Genomic DNA, 15,508 nt, shown 5'->3' on the forward strand with positions numbered 1-15,508 from the left:
CATGTCTGCATATAAAGTACGCCCCATTGTACTTGTCATTTCTCTGCACGTCCCTGTTTGTCATGCCCGGCTCAAGTTGCAGCTCTGGCCAGCCAGCACGCACATAAAATACATCAATGTGGCTGTAACTCAAGTCCAGACAAGTGGAGTTTGCGGCAACTCAAGGGGCTAAACAAGCCATCTGAAGTGAGCAGCTTGCAGTTTTGATTTAGTAGCATTTATGACAACTAACCTTGGACATAGACTAGTTGATACTTAAGTTCTTCGGTCCGTGGCTCAGCTTAAATTTCGCCCGCATTTGCTTGAAAGTTTAAGGGATAATTGAGACAGTTGGAAAACCTAATGATGCTCTTTACTTGCTCTGTATTCCCTTGTGGCATTTCCTTTAATGGCATTACTGACACAACAGCCCCGGCTGCAGACACAGATACAAACACTAACGGCCACAGAGACCGACAATTTGGTGTCATTGTGCGGCCATTAGCTTTATTTTTATGTGGCAGAACGCATGTTGAAATATTGTTTATTTACTCAATTAACACTAATTGCTTGGATCAATACATTTATATTTACCTTGCGCTCAAAGGCAACAACCCGAAGTGCCTAACGACAAACAGGTTGAGCAATCGAGAAGCGAGTTTTCTCTACACAGACATACATTTCCATCATCGCTGTCCTCGTCGTCCGCGTCGTCCTCATCGTCCGCGTCGCAAAGTAAGTCGCAGTAAGTCTCAGATGCCATTAATAAAGTCATTACCGTCTGTCAATCTCGAGCATTCACTTATCAAATACTTGAGGCTACATCAAATTCAAATAATACAAATTCGAACGCAATCGCAGCTGCAATATTCACTGCGCGCAATAAATTCGGAGGCTTTATCTTCGACTCTGACAAGCGGATGTTTCATTACTGGCTGGACTGAGTGCTGGGGCGCCCGAAAAGCAGGCAACGCTTTTTAAAACTGCTTATTAAACTTGCCAGCGTCACGTACAGTCAGATCGGGCATGAGCACTGTGATAGGGTGCGGCGTGGCAGTGGGGGTGGGGCGGGGTGCTGGTGGTGCGCTTTAGGTTTAAGTGGCTACTTTACAAAATAACGTCGCATAAAATAAATTTCTTTTATGTAGTCGCAAATTGCCAGTCAAAGTTTTCATATAAATAAATAGAAAAGCGCTTCAACGACCACAGAAAATACACAAAATATACAAAAATACGAAAATACAAAACAAAATACAGAAACTGAAAACGAAAACCAAAAACAAAATACAAAATGGCGTTGCGGCTACTTGTAACAAGTGTCAATGCCGCTGCACCCACTATAAACATAAAAATGTTCTTGCCACAAAAGGAAAATTTCTTTAAAAACTTTTCCGGGGCGTGGCGAGCGCGTTAGGCGTACTTATTGTTGTCAATGTTGCTATTGTTGTTGTTCTTTTTGAACGTATGTGTCTCTGTGTGGGTGTGTGTGTGTGTGTGTGTAAGTGGGGTGAGTTTTGTTGGGGAAGAGCTTAACGGCAATTGAATGCCAAGTTAAGTGGCAATGTGTGCGAAGGCGTTTTGCTTTTGCAATTTGCAATAACCAAAGCACGACCATAAAAATATAGTTGCCTGCCAGCCGCTCAGACAGAAACAGACGGAGCGAAGAATATTAGAGAGCGAGAGCGAGAGGGAGAGAGAGGGACACAGAGAGAGTGAGAGAGCGAGAGCTGAAATACAATGAGTTTTTGATTACTTTGGAATTTCTTATTTGCCTTTTAGGCAGTCCCCAGAAAAAATCGCACCCCGAAACTGTGCAAATATTGATAAGCGTTTGCTCGGCAGTCGACACCTTTTCATACACCCGCTCTGGCATTCATGCGCACACAGCCGAATTCTTGCAGAAGCGACTTCTGCCATGGTTTTTTTATTTGCCTTACATTCTCGCAATATTGGAGCATGTACGCGCTTTCAAGGCATTCACAATTTGCCGAATTAGCAGAAATGGGCTGAATAGCAAAAAGCCTGTGTTTTATAGAGATCTGTTTATATTCTGCATACTTTTCACATAATTTGTTTTCTTGTAACGTTTATTTAATGCGAAGAATTCTGGATATTATATTGGTTTTCCCCAATAAAAGTTGAAACTTCAAATATTTTATCATTCTAGATAAATGTTGACTCAATTAGAAAGTCATCTATGCCACTTCCAGTTTTGTTGGTTATTTTTTGTTTTTTTCTTAATTTTTTTTCTGCTCTGAACTTGGCCTCCACTTAAACTGAAATTTGCTGTCAGCATGTGGCGCTTGCCTAATGTCAGCGCTGTCGCGGTGAGGTGTTTACGAGCGTAGACAAGGAAGCCGCGCTAAATTGAAGAATATTTTGCGTAATAAATTTGAAACGTGACGCTCTCTGAAATACGTTGAAGCCAACTGTGACCCTGGACGAAGCATATTGATAGAGCAAAAAATATCCAAACACATCTGCCTGACTGCCTCACTGCCTTCCTGACTGCCTGCCATGCCTGCGCTTCCAATATACTCGGTACGCATAGATAACTGTCATCGCGGTGGTGGTGGTCGGACAGCAGCTACTGACAGCTATGTCACCTGTGCACGTACGCTGAAAAAAAAAGTGAAATAAAGAATACAAACATCTAGAGGTATTTGGCATTGCTGCTTGCTCGGCGCTGGTCATATTAATGTCATAACCTATGCAAAGAATTTATGAATCGTTCATCAGTAACCCCCGGTTGGGCCTCGATTTCCATATTTGTATTTGCCACTGACCCAGATCATAAATTAAGCAGACTTAGGAGCGCGTGCGGTTGGTCAAGCACAGACACGTGCAACGCTTTGCTGATTGATTAAACCGCGCAAAGATCAACATCGCAACGGCAGCAACAACGTTTCAGGAATTGTTATTACATCGTTTGCTAGTTTTTCCATTTTGGACACCTTCAATCGGCTGCACATCAAACGGCTGGCATGGGATGCTGATGTCAAGTGGACGGACAGCCGGATGAGCGGCACACGTGCCAAAGTCACTTTTGATATAACTATATGATGGCAGCACTTAATATGCGCCTCAGTAGGTTGCGCGGGCAGGTCCTCTCACCCAAAGCCTCTAGACGTGACGAGTGTGGGCAGAGCGCGATGTTGTCGGGCTTCCGAGTGAATCCTGAGCTCATTGTCATGTACGGCGCATAAACAGCAACTGTGGGCGCGCCATATAGTGAGCAGAAGTAACGGCGCCAAAAGAGAATACTCAATACGACCATTTCACAGACACAAGCTAACTCGCATCAAGTATACGCACCGTATAATTTCACTTGCAGCAAAACACGCTACAAAGATATTCACCAAAGAAAACATTAGACAAAGAACTTGTCAAGCACTTAAAGAGATAGAAGCCGATAGACTGAGAGAGAGAGAGAGAGAAAGAGAGAGAGAGAGAGAGAGAGAGAGAGAGAGAGAGAGAGAGAGATGTCGAGGGAGCACGATTAAAATCCGTATTTCAGTCAACGGACAAACAATGAAAATTCACTGTGGGCGGTCCTCGGTAATTGTGCTGACCCAGCATGAATGCGTTATGTATCTAGCATAATTCTGGCCAAGTAAATAAAATGCAACAATAATATTGTATTTTCGGCAAGCGGCGGGACTGACACTAAACAGTGTCGACATTACCATTTATTTTCACAATTAATTCATTTAAATGGAAATTTAATTTAATTTGTCGTATCTCTACTGCAAATGACAACAACATGTAAAAATGTTATAATTGCCGGGCTATAAAATAGGTGTAAATAAATTAAATGTAACCTGTGTGACAACTAATTTCGTACGAGATTAACTTATTGAAATTAGTTATTATGTGATTTCTAAATGAATAGCTATATATATATATTTAAGATAAACGAAAATACTTTAATATATTTTGATTTCTAAATGAAGAGATTTTTGGATTTGCTATAAATTCCAGTTGACTTGGTATTTTAGTATATACTTCCGTGCACTTCAGTATTTTGTATGCTTAACATAAAACCATTCTCTCAAAACTTGTACTCTTAAAGTGCTAAAGTGCTGTCGATTGGCCTGTAGCTTTTCCAATGCATTGAATTCATTAGGAATGCAAATCAGCTCTGGCCCCAGCTTCAAGTTCAATCTGGCCATAAAATTCATAGCGGGTGTGCGCGCCTCGAAACCAGGTGATAGTCGAAACCAAAAGTTGTCTAGCTCGCCAACCCGTTTTTCAACCTGAGGCCAACGGCCAAATGCAGCAACCTTACCCGATGCTCTCCGCTGGGAGATTAGTTGTGCCATGTTGTTTTGTTTTTATCGCCACTACGCTCACTCCACCATGAAGATCTCTCATGAAGCCTAGGCCCAGTGGTCCAAATTTATGACAGTGCGTTCGCGCTGAAGCGCATGTGTATGTGTATGTACATGTGTATGAGTGCGTGTGTGTGCAAGTGGGTGCTTTATTTTCTAATTACAGAACATTTGCACAACTTTGTGTGCGGGTGTGTAAGTGTGTAATTAATGTTTTGTATGTTTATATTAAAAGCCGTCGTATTCGCTGCTTAATAAATTAAACGACAATTTGCACATGCAAAAGTCGCTGGCTGCTTGTCAATGTAGTTGTTGTCATTACACATATGTTGTTTTTGTTGTTAGCAGTGGTGGTGGTGGTGGTGCTGGTACTGACAGCAGAGCACAGCGCAGTACTTGGAAAGTGCTGTTTGGCTACAATCCTTACGCGCAAATGAGTTTGAAAGGGCCGCCGCTTCGTGAATAGCACCGCGAGGACATTATGCGTGGGCAATATGTGTAGGCATGTTCGCAATTAAAATAAAAAGCAGCCCACATGTGACAGCTAAACATGGCGTGGACCCCGTACCAACTGCCAGGACGTTCTTAGACGCGATTATGCCCAAGACTGTGTCCTCAAGCAGGCAACAAAAATAAGTTATTGCCTACTTGTGGGCGCTGGGATACTCGCAGCATTTGCTGCTTTTTTACTTGAAGGTGCTTCAATTCGCTATACGTGTATGATTGGTTAGTACATGCATCAATTGTTTGTGGAATTTTACGCCTGATTTATAGCAATAAAATATTTGTTAGCACTTGCTAATCTATTTGATAAATAATTTAACGCTTATTTGCCCAGCAATCAGCTGGCGTTGTCGTCGATACTTGATTGTTTACACAAAATACTTTGACCGTTATGGCAAATCGACGAATAAATTGGCCAGATATACATATGTAAATTGGCAATAATTTGATTTGATGTTTCTTCTTTATAGGTGACGAGTTATTAAAATTTGATATTTTATGAGCTTAACTTCTTGTTTTTTTCTTGTGGGGATTTTATTTTTTTGTGGTTTGCAATAATTGCCATAATTTATTTGCGAGCCAAGCTTGACAAAATTTGCATTTGTTTAAGTCCACTTTGATGTTGTTTAAAACTTTGGTTTTTTGTCTTTTGGCATGCGGAAACGTTCTCGAAAGAAGTCCTTAGCTGGCGGCAGCTCAAACATTTATGCAAATTCGAGGAAAGAACTAAACAAACTCGTTAAACTGGCGGCAACTAATGACAGCAGATTTGCAATTTTTTCAGATAAACTCGAGAATTTAGAGAAGCCACTAATGCTCCAATTTATAGCAAGGTGGTAATTAAAATTTTCACTAATATGCAGATGCCACTGCCCAAATGGCATTCAATAAATGTCTACGAAAATATACTCGTGCATTTTTCATTGATTATTATTCGCGGCTGGCTGTGCTCTCGCAGTTGAAGGCTTGATAAGCGCTCCGATAAAATAGATCGATTAACCCGTCTGGCCTGTGGGACATTAATATAAAACGCTTCTGTCAGCTCCGTCCCGGACTAGGCCACATTTTATTCATTTATTGATGCTGCGAAGTTGTCCAACGGCTATTATCAATTCTTGTTGTTGTTGTTGTGTGTGAGGCGCCCTCTGCTGCTTTTTTATTATGTTTATGTTTTTCTCTTCTTTTCAGTTGCTTTTGTTGTGTTTTAGTTTTTATGTTGGGGCTGCGTGCATCTTTTATGAGCGTGTGGCGCCCGAGACCTTGAAATTGTAGCTGGTTTATTTTAATATGTTTACATTTGTTTAGTTTGCATATGGCATTGCCACCAGCGCTAGGCGGCGGCAGCGGCTGCGGCAGCATCAGCCGAAATACCGAGCATACCATCTGAGAGCAGCGCAGCAGCAGAGCAGCTGGCTGCACGGCTCAGCGGTCTGGGCGGAGCCATAAACAAAACAAAGACAAATTATTTTTAGGTTTAGGCTGTGACTTCGCCTCGGGGGCCTGATTGACAACTTCTCCAATGTGGTCAAAGACAAAAAACTATTAACAAACTCATGAATGGAAAGAGAAATTGATGAGAATCATAAAAAAGAATTTACACACTCCATTAACAGAGGCTTAGGCTAACTCAGGCCTCGCCAGCTCGTTATATACGAAAGGCGCTTATATATATACGCTATGCTGGAGAGTCCAATCTATGATTAGTCATAGCTAAAGTTATCGCTGATATGCATCTTTGAGGCGCCGATGATTTGCAAATCTATTCAGTTATCTTAGTTATGGATCTCTCGAATTTTTATGCTGAAAACATTTTATTATGCAAATGGATTCAATTTCAAATATGTTGTTGGCATTTATTTATCTATAGCAGGGCTGAAAGAGTCAAAAACAATAATTTTTATGATATCAATAAAGCATGATGAAAACGTGATAATCGCTGATCAGATTAAATGGTCGTCGCCTGGCGCCAGCTGATTACGGTCGCACAGCTTCAGGTGGCGAACAGTTAAAACGTCAAGGTCGCAACGCTTGTTGGCTTTATGGCTTATATTTTGGCCAATTGCCTATAAGGCAAACGGCAAAGAGCAGACAGTAAACAGCAAACGACAAACAACATTGAGGGCTAAACGGATGCGCAAAAAAGCTCAAAAGATTCATTCGAATATTTATTTCAGTTTGTGGGTCTGAGCATTGGTGGGGCCATTGTTTTATTTTCCGCACACATTCCTTTGATTGTAAGTCGATAGATTTTAGGGGACCCTCGCCAAATATTACTGCAAAGATTCAAATTCATGTTAAAACCAGCCACCATAAACGATTGGGAATTTCCAAACTAGAAATCTTCGCACCAGACTATCTCAAAATATATACTTAACCGACTGGGAATTTTGAAAATCACCTCGAACTTGTTTTGATGCGCCGCCAATCCGATCCAAGCTGGGTATCAACATCGATCGACGCCATTCCACATTTTTTGCATACAAATATGTATGAAGAAAATAATTTCTTTTATTAAAATCATAATGAAACATACCATATTAACTAAACTCGTTTTGTTGATGGCAATGCCAATACTGCCGCTGAGCCTGGTCGATCATAGACCCCCGGTGGTTTACCAATGCGACTTGCTCTTGAGCAAGGGCTGTACCTCATTTGCATAGTGCAGACTGCGATATTGGCAAGAATAGGCCTGGTAGAGGTGCGCGGCGACGTTGACATTGCTGGCATTGTTTTTATCGGCTTGGCTCGTATTTCAGGGCTCGCTGTTCAATCAGCAGACAAAGCAGCAAAAGAAGTTCATGCTAAATACTTCGAGCATTGAGCATTGAGCATCGAGCATCGAGAGGGACAGCAGATGCTGATTTATCAACAACAATAACAACAGCTAAACGGCATCAGCCACATCAGCTGCTGCTGAAGCAGCAGCCACGACCATCGCGGCTCGGTCTCTGCATGAACTTGAGCGCAGTCGAGTGACACAGTTTGGTGGTTTTCGTATAAATAGTAGACGCAATGGTATTCCAAACGTCAGACACAGCCCAGCAGTTAAACTCAAAGAACTTCAGTAAAGCTCGAGATGCGTGTATTCATTGTAAGTATCCAGGAGCTGAACACGAGTCGCCTTTAGGATTACCTCAATCATGTTTTCTGCGTGCAGGTTATGTGCCTTGTGGCAGCTGCCTACGCCGACAAGCTGGGCTATAACTATCAGCCAGTGGCACACTCCGATTCCGGCCTGTCCTTCGGCCCTGGTGGTGGCAGCATTGGAGGAGGTGGTGGAGGCCTCACTGGTCTCTCCAGCAATAACATCGGTGGTATCTCTGGAGGCAACCTTGGTGGTATTTCTGGAGGCAGCCTTGGTGGTATTTCCGGAGGCAACCTCGGTGGTATTTCCAGTGGTAACCTCGGTGGTATCTCAGGTGGCAACCTCGGCGGTATCTCCAGTGGCAACCTCGGTGGTATTTCCGGCGGCAACCTCGGTGGCGGTAACTTAGAAGCTCCAGTCTCGTACAATGCCCCTGCCCCAGCTGCTGAATTGCAGAAGGAGTTCTTCACCTACACCGCCAACGAACAGGACTTCGATGAGCCACAAGCTCTGGAGAAGGTTTCCAGCTCTCTGAACAAAGCTCTGCGTGTTGTCTTCATCAAGGGACCCGAGAACCGTGGCCTGGAGAACGCTGCTCTGGCTCTGGCCAAGCAGGCCGCCCAGCAGGAGACCGCCATCTATGTTCTGAATAAACAGGCCGATATCGGAGATCTTGCCAACAAATTGAATGCCATCCGCAGCAACAACAACAACAAGCCCGAGGTGCACTTCGTCAAGTACCGCACTCCTGAGGATGCCGCCAACGCACAGCGCGCCATTCAAGGCCAATACGATCAACTGGGAGGTTCGTCCCAGTCCCACAATGGAGGTGTTGCTCCCGTTCTGAACTTCGCTTCCCAGGGTCCAGCGCGTCAGGTTAACGCCAAGTCGCCCGATAATTCTTACCTGCCCAGCTCTATTTTCCGTCGGGTCTAAATTTACAGTTAGATTTAGATCATATGAATGATAATGACAGCGATCTTTGACTGATTTTTAAACCTAGTTTTTGTTGAATAATGCTTAAATAAATTCCCTTTCCTACATTTTATTTCGAACGTAAACGTCTTATCATATACAGAACTTCATATTTCACGATTTTTGTTATAAAACTGTTGCTTTGAAATCCATGGCAAATATGTGGTTCATAAGGCCTTAGGAAAGTTTAGTTGAAGCTCAGCTGCCAGATATGCCCCTTTATTAACCTAATGAGTGCTTAAGTCTTAGTATATTATATATATGTATATGCTATATATGTGTATATTAAATATACATTATTTATTGTTATTTGTCTGCAAATACGTGCCTTGCGCTGAAGTATATTATTAATCTAAATCACTATAAAAATTAATTTATAAAAGTATAAATGTAAGTGGACTGAGCTGCTTACTTGTGCCCCATTAAACAAAAATTAAAAATTTTATTTGGAAACGAAGTCGTTTTTAGTTGATATCAATAATGTGACTGAAACATCATTTCCAAAACAGAAAATACTAACTAGGTTGCCTTTGCTATACATATGGGTATTTCTCCAGCACATATTAAGAAAAATGATAAATGAATGGCAGTGGGATCTGCGATAGATGTGTAATCTTTGTAGAATTAGCATAACACCGAAAGCGTTACTAACTAACAAACGACAAAGATAAGTAATACCCATATCAATCATACCAAATAAATTTGATTCTCCTTCTCATTATCACATTCTTCTTTTAGTTTCTTCATTAAAAGTAAACGTTGTTTAAAATTAAAAGTAAAAAAGCTCTATTAGTTTTATTTAACAAATCGATCAATATTCAACATTTCCTAATTATTTACAGAATTTGACTATGTTCACTTTTTGTGGCGCAGACGATTCAGAATCGAGGACGGCAAGTAATTGCTGTCGGGCTCCCGGATCAGTCCTTCGCGTGCAGGCAAAGAGGAGCGCGATGCAAAGTTCAGGGCATTTGCGATACCTCCGTTGATATTTTGACTAGTGCCGCCCAGCGAGTCGTATTGACTCTGGATAGCCTTTTGGGCATTGACTGCGTCCTCGGGGGTGCGGTACTTGACGAAGTGCACCTCGGGCTTGGCATTGGCATTCTGGCGCACGGCATTGAACTTGTTCGCCAGCTCGTTGAGGTCGGGTTGCCTGTGGAGCAGGTAAATAGCTGTTTGCTGCTCCGCAGCCTGCTTGGCCAGAGCCAGAACAGCGTTCTCGTAGCCACGATTCTCCGGAGCCTTGATGAAGATGACGCGCACGCTCTTCTTCACCGCAGCCGCAATCTTCCGCGCAGCATCGGGATCCTCAAAGTCGGCCTCATTGGCACGGAACGCGAAGAATTCCTTATGAACGCCGGCTTGTGGCGCAACAATCGAGCGCACTGGACCGCCCAGACCGGATGCGGGGCCAGATATTAGACGAGATCCTACCCCACTAGTGTCAATGGCGTCTGTAACGATGGCCGTGCTACCGGGCCTGTAGTTGTAGCCCAGGCGAGCGGCACTGACTGTTGCCGCCAGACAGAGTACTATCAGAGCACGCATCTTGCCGTTCTCTACTGTTCTGCTAGAATGGTGGCTCAATCAATATTAGCATAGCTTTTATACCGCCAACGCTGCCAGCAGCTATATTTAGCCCAGTTGATGGTTAACTGAATCAAGCCGTCTCGCTCTCTTGTGCCAATTATTGATGCGTCCGCTCGCCATTCGCTAGCGGAAGACCCCGACTCCGATCCGACTCGGACGACGACCACGACTACGTCAAAGATTCGTGAGCAGTGATTGGCCAGCATGTTTTTGGAATGCTGTTAATCTGTTAACATAATTTCGCTCTTAACACATTTAACACATTGTTTTGAGCAGCTTCAATCGTGCCGCCGATGCCGACGCAGTCGCGTCTGTTTCCGATTGGCGATTGGCTGATCGTGATTCACCCATAATTGGGCTATAATTTATGCATGAAATTCAGCTAGCTCCAAATGATGGACTTTTTCGTTATATTTCGGATATACAGAATCGCATATTAATATAATGATATTAACAAAAAAGTGATCGTCAGCACAATAAAATTAATGATTGGATTTGCTTTGTTTTTTCTATAGCATACAGGTTTTTGGCCAAACGTAAATCTTGAGAGTTCCACATGTTTATGCTTAGGTTTTGTTTATGCATGCGAGACTCTTAAGATTCCTTTCTAATTGCGCTTGGCACTCAGCAAGGTGACATCAAATATCAGGTCAGCTAACGGCTTATGACCACCAAACGACCTCCAGTAATATCAGACAGCATTCTGCACTTGCCACAAATTGACATAAGTGAATTCGAGATGTTAAATAAAATGCATTTGCTATAAATTCGTTGTATATTAGATAATTGCCCTTTGTCCTGTTAGAAACAATGCATTTGCTATAAAATCGTTGTATCTTTGATAATTGCCTTCTGTTCTTCACTTTTGATCTTATATTAATCTAAGCTCAAATTTCCGAAAATTGTGTAGCATGAAAAATAGAATCATTTACATTTAAAGTAATTCTTTACAAGAGTAATATTCGAATTCATATTTTAAACATTTTGATTTTTTATTAAATACAACATATTCAGTTTCGTTCTAAAAATATTTCATATATATTTTGGATATTATTCATTAGTTAACAATTGGGGATGATAAAGTTCACAATATTCGTCAGTATATAATTAATCTAATAATATTAATTTAACGACGCAGACGACGGAAGATGGATGTGGGCAGATATGAGTTGTCGGGGCTTTGAGGAACCACCTGGCGTACTGGAACGCGGGATGCGAAGTTCAAGGCGGGGGCAACACCACCATCAAGAGCCTTGGAAGTACCACCCAGCTGATCGTATTGTCCTTGAATGGCGCGCTGTGCGTTGAGAGCATCCTCAGGAGTGCGGTACTTGACGAAGTGCACCTCGGGCTTGTTGTTGGTGTTGCTGCGGATGGCATTCAGTTTGTTGGCCAGATCTCCGATGTCAGCCTGCTTGTTCAGAACATAGATGGCGGTCTCCTGCTGGGCGGCCTGCTTGGCCAGAGCCAGAGCAGCGTTCTCCAGGCCACGGTTCTCGGGTCCCTTGATGAAGACAACACGCAGAGCTTTGTTCAGAGAGCTGGAAACCTTCTCCAGAGCTTGTGGCTCATCGAAGTCCTGTTCATTGGCGGTGTAGGTGAAGAACTCCTTCTGCAATTCAGCAGCTGGTGCAGGGGCCTCGTACGAGACTGGACCACCTGCTGGTACTTGTAGACCGCCTAGGCCGCCAAGGTTGGAGCCCAGCCCAATGTTGTCACCGCCAAGACTCGTCAAACCACCGATCGAACCACCGCCGCTTCCACCCTGGTTGACGCCGATCAAGCCACTAAGTGAGTCGCTGCCGCCGATGCTTCCAATATTTGCATTTCCATTGCCAGGCCTGAACGAAAGTCCAGAGGGGGAGTGTCCTACCGGCTGGTAGTTGTAGCCAAGCTTATCGGCGCAGGCAACGGCCACCAAGCACATAACCTATAGGTATTTAGAGAAGAACGGGTAGAAATATTCCTTCAGTGTCCCGTGGCAGATCCTTTGTACTTACAATAAAAGCGCGCATCTTAATGTCAAATAGACGTTTCTTGGTTCTTCTACTTCAAGTTACGATTCGCTTCTGACTTCTGCTTGGAGCAGTCTTTATTATTTATACAAATCCATCTTCGAGGCTGATAAAAACAAAACTGCCGCCTTGGTGTCGCTTGCATAGAAATCGCTTTGATGCCACTGTGTTTTGCCGCCTACAAAGCTTTTTAGCTCTACAGTTTTATGGTCGACTTGGTATTTTTGTTGCGTTTCAATGGGCACCGGCTGCGGCTGCGGCTGAGACTGAGACTGCGAGTGGGGCTGAGACTGCGGCTGATTGTTTTAGGTTATTCAAATTTTCGAGTTTTTTATTCAATAATTTTTACAAGAATTAATATAAAATTATAAAATTAATATGTGGCGAGCACATTGAACACAGTTTATATGCATATTGATGCTATAAAGATGGGTCATAATTATCTATTATAAATATAAAATAAACGTTTTACCTAAATATTTCGGCAAGGCTACAAGCTTGTTTTATGTAGGACATCTATTTTAGCGTCATTTTTAGGAATTTTGATTAAGCAAATTTGATGATATTGATTTATGCTATGACAGCCAGTCATATTTTAGAAGTACAGCCAAAGATGAAACCGAATAGTCACCATTTTCAGAAATGAGCTCATAGCTAATATTATAATCTCAGATGGGCTTACCATATTAGATTCTAATTATTAATGACTGCACTTTTTTCTGTTTCGGTAAGCTGGCTTAGTTAAGTTATTCCAAGGGTCACTACTCTTGTGCTATTTGAAATAATAAAAAAAGAAATATTTTTTGAAGATCAAAATTTATATAAAATTTATTTGGAAAGTCATTTTAAACATATTTATTTATATATTATATATTTTATATATTGTTTCAAAACGTTAGTTAATTGGTTTTAGCATAGAGCCTTAAAAACAAAGAACCTTACAACTGTTTCCGATAAAGAATTTCCGGTCTGTTGATTCTCTCTACGTGTTTTTCCAATATTATTCTTTCTTTCTTAAGCTGAACGTTCTATCAGGCTCTGTACCAAGCTTCTTTTTTCAATCATTGCGTCCGTATGCGAAGAGCATATGTGGACCTCTCACCTAGGAGACTGTCAGCATAGACAATCGATAAATATATTCATTTGTAAATTCCTTTATATATACAAATTTTTAAAAATATTTTTAAAAATTTAGGTAATAAAACTGAACTAGGAGATCATTAGCAACATTGCAACTATGCAATGTAAGTGAAATTCGATTTGAATTTTCATACAGTCAAGAAACAATATAATTTATAGTTGTCTATAAGTTGAACCAATAAAAGATGTTCTATCGAATCTGGTTTGAAAATGATATGATAATATTTTTTAGCTGGCGAAAGTTTACAAAAATACATATTCATATGATGAAAATTCTACAGAGACGATACAATACATACATATATATATACATACATACAAATATATCGTTAGTATTTAAATACATACATTCTCAAAAAGTTGCTAATTTTCCTATTTAAATCGAGATGATTTGAATTGTAAGATTGTCATATAAACATTGTATAAATATAAATATATAGGGCATGATGTTCAAGAATTCCAGTTCTATTGAAACATATTTATATATGCATGCAGGCATTCTGTCTAAAATATGTTATAAATTAAAATATTTAAAATAGCAATTTTTTTATTCATTTATATGTATAATCAACAGTTAACAGAAAAATTTAACAAACAGTCCATAGAGCTAACAAAGCTGCGTGGTACAATACGATCTATTTACAGGCGACGGAAGACCGATGAGGGCAAGTATGAGTTGTCGGGGGTCTGAGCAGTAACCTTGCGTGCTGGTGCCTGAGAAGCAAAGTTCAACGAGGAGGCAACACCTCCATCAAGAGCCTTGGAAGTACCTCCCAGCTGATCGTATTGTCCTTGAATGGCGCGCTGTGCGTTGAGAGCATCCTCATTAGTGCGGTACTTGACGAAGTGCACCTCGGGCTTGTTGTTGTTGTTGCTGCGGATGGCATTCAGTTTGCTGGCCAGATCTCCGATGTCAGCCTGCTTGTTCAGAACATAGATGGCGGTCTCCTGCTGGGCGGCCTGCTTGGCCAGAGCCAGAGCAGCGTTCTCCAGGCCACGGTTCTCGGGTCCCTTGATGAAGACAACACGCAGAGCTTTGTTCAGAGAGCTGGAAACCTTCTCCAGAGCTTGTGGTTCATCGAAGTCCTGTTCGTTGGCGGTGTAGGTGAAGAACTCCTTCTGCAATTCAGCAGCTGGGGCAGGGGCATTGTACGAGACTGGAGCTTCCAAGTTACCGCCACCGAGGTTGCCACCTGAGATACCACCGAGGTTACTTAGTGGGATACCACCAAGGTTGCCTCCAGAGATGCTACCGATGTTATTGCTGGAGAGCCCACCAAGGTCAGACAGATCACCGATATTTGCGCTTCCAATGTTGCCTGCGCTCAGATTGGAGTCCACGTCGCTTGGTCTTCCACTTATAAGTCCAATGGGTCCACTCTCGTAGCCGCTGAGCGAGTCACCGCCGAGTCCGGTTCCACTTCCGCTGCCAGGACTGAATGATAATCCTGAGGGGGAATGTCCAACCGGCTGATAGTTGTAGCCGAGCTTATCGGCGCAGGCAACTGCGATTAGGCACACAACCTTTTGTCATGATGGAGAGTATTAGTCCATTATTGTATCCTTGGCATTGGGGAACAGACTGCAAAAACTTACGATGAGAGCACGCATCCTGGATTCTGCTGATTAGATTCTATTGCTTCGAGGCTTGTTTGGTTTCTGTTCAATACCGCGATAGCGTCCAATATTTATACAAGCTTATCTTCGAGGCTGTTAGCGTGGCTTCTCGCTGAATACAATGCGGCGATGTCACAAAATGTTTTTCCGCATAAAAATAAGCTGCGTTGGTCTTTTGTTTCGGAGCCTGTTGCGATAATTCAGCTTTGCATAAATGTTATTATAAGGAAAGTGATAAAAATCAAAATCGTGAGCATAAAAATGCAATA

The 15,508-nt window shown here is 42.1% G+C and overlaps 4 protein-coding genes across 4 annotated transcripts; 1 reads left to right on the plus strand and 3 right to left on the minus strand.

The window, feature by feature from the left end:
- The first annotated feature begins 7,661 nt into the window (after positions 1–7,661).
- On the plus strand, positions 7,662–8,947 carry LOC108659474 (uncharacterized). Its single transcript, XM_018112422.3, has 2 exons — positions 7,662–7,905; positions 7,972–8,947. The coding sequence occupies exons 1-2, from the start codon at positions 7,891–7,893 to the stop codon at positions 8,833–8,835; spliced, it is 879 nt and encodes a 292-aa protein (XP_017967911.3). The 5' UTR covers positions 7,662–7,890; the 3' UTR covers positions 8,836–8,947.
- A 686-nt stretch (positions 8,948–9,633) lies between these two features.
- Positions 9,634–10,630, minus strand: LOC108659595 (uncharacterized). The gene has a single exon (XM_018112592.3). The coding sequence runs from the start codon at positions 10,423–10,425 to the stop codon at positions 9,730–9,732; it is 696 nt and encodes a 231-aa protein (XP_017968081.1). The 5' UTR covers positions 10,426–10,630; the 3' UTR covers positions 9,634–9,729.
- An 851-nt stretch (positions 10,631–11,481) lies between these two features.
- LOC108659475 (uncharacterized) lies at positions 11,482–12,623 on the minus strand. The gene is made up of 2 exons (XM_018112423.3): positions 12,468–12,623; positions 11,482–12,397 (listed from the first exon to the last, which is right to left on the minus strand). The coding sequence occupies exons 1-2, from the start codon at positions 12,480–12,482 to the stop codon at positions 11,594–11,596; spliced, it is 819 nt and encodes a 272-aa protein (XP_017967912.1). The 5' UTR covers positions 12,483–12,623; the 3' UTR covers positions 11,482–11,593.
- A 1,542-nt stretch (positions 12,624–14,165) lies between these two features.
- Positions 14,166–15,437, minus strand: LOC108659473 (uncharacterized). Its single transcript, XM_018112421.3, has 2 exons — positions 15,219–15,437; positions 14,166–15,146 (listed from the first exon to the last, which is right to left on the minus strand). The coding sequence occupies exons 1-2, from the start codon at positions 15,231–15,233 to the stop codon at positions 14,262–14,264; spliced, it is 900 nt and encodes a 299-aa protein (XP_017967910.1). The 5' UTR covers positions 15,234–15,437; the 3' UTR covers positions 14,166–14,261.
- Positions 15,438–15,508: the final 71 nt, after the last annotated feature.

This window comes from Drosophila navojoa, chromosome 2, assembly GCF_054131105.1.
Source record: "Drosophila navojoa isolate 15081-1374.11 chromosome 2, UAZ_NAV_1.0, whole genome shotgun sequence".
Taxonomy (NCBI): domain Eukaryota; kingdom Metazoa; phylum Arthropoda; class Insecta; order Diptera; family Drosophilidae; genus Drosophila; species Drosophila navojoa.

Coding starts and splice junctions, on each gene's coding strand:
- LOC108659595 (XM_018112592.3), bottom strand. CDS start 10,425: ATGCGTGCTCTGATAGTACTCTGTCTGGCGGCAACAGTCAGTGCCGCT.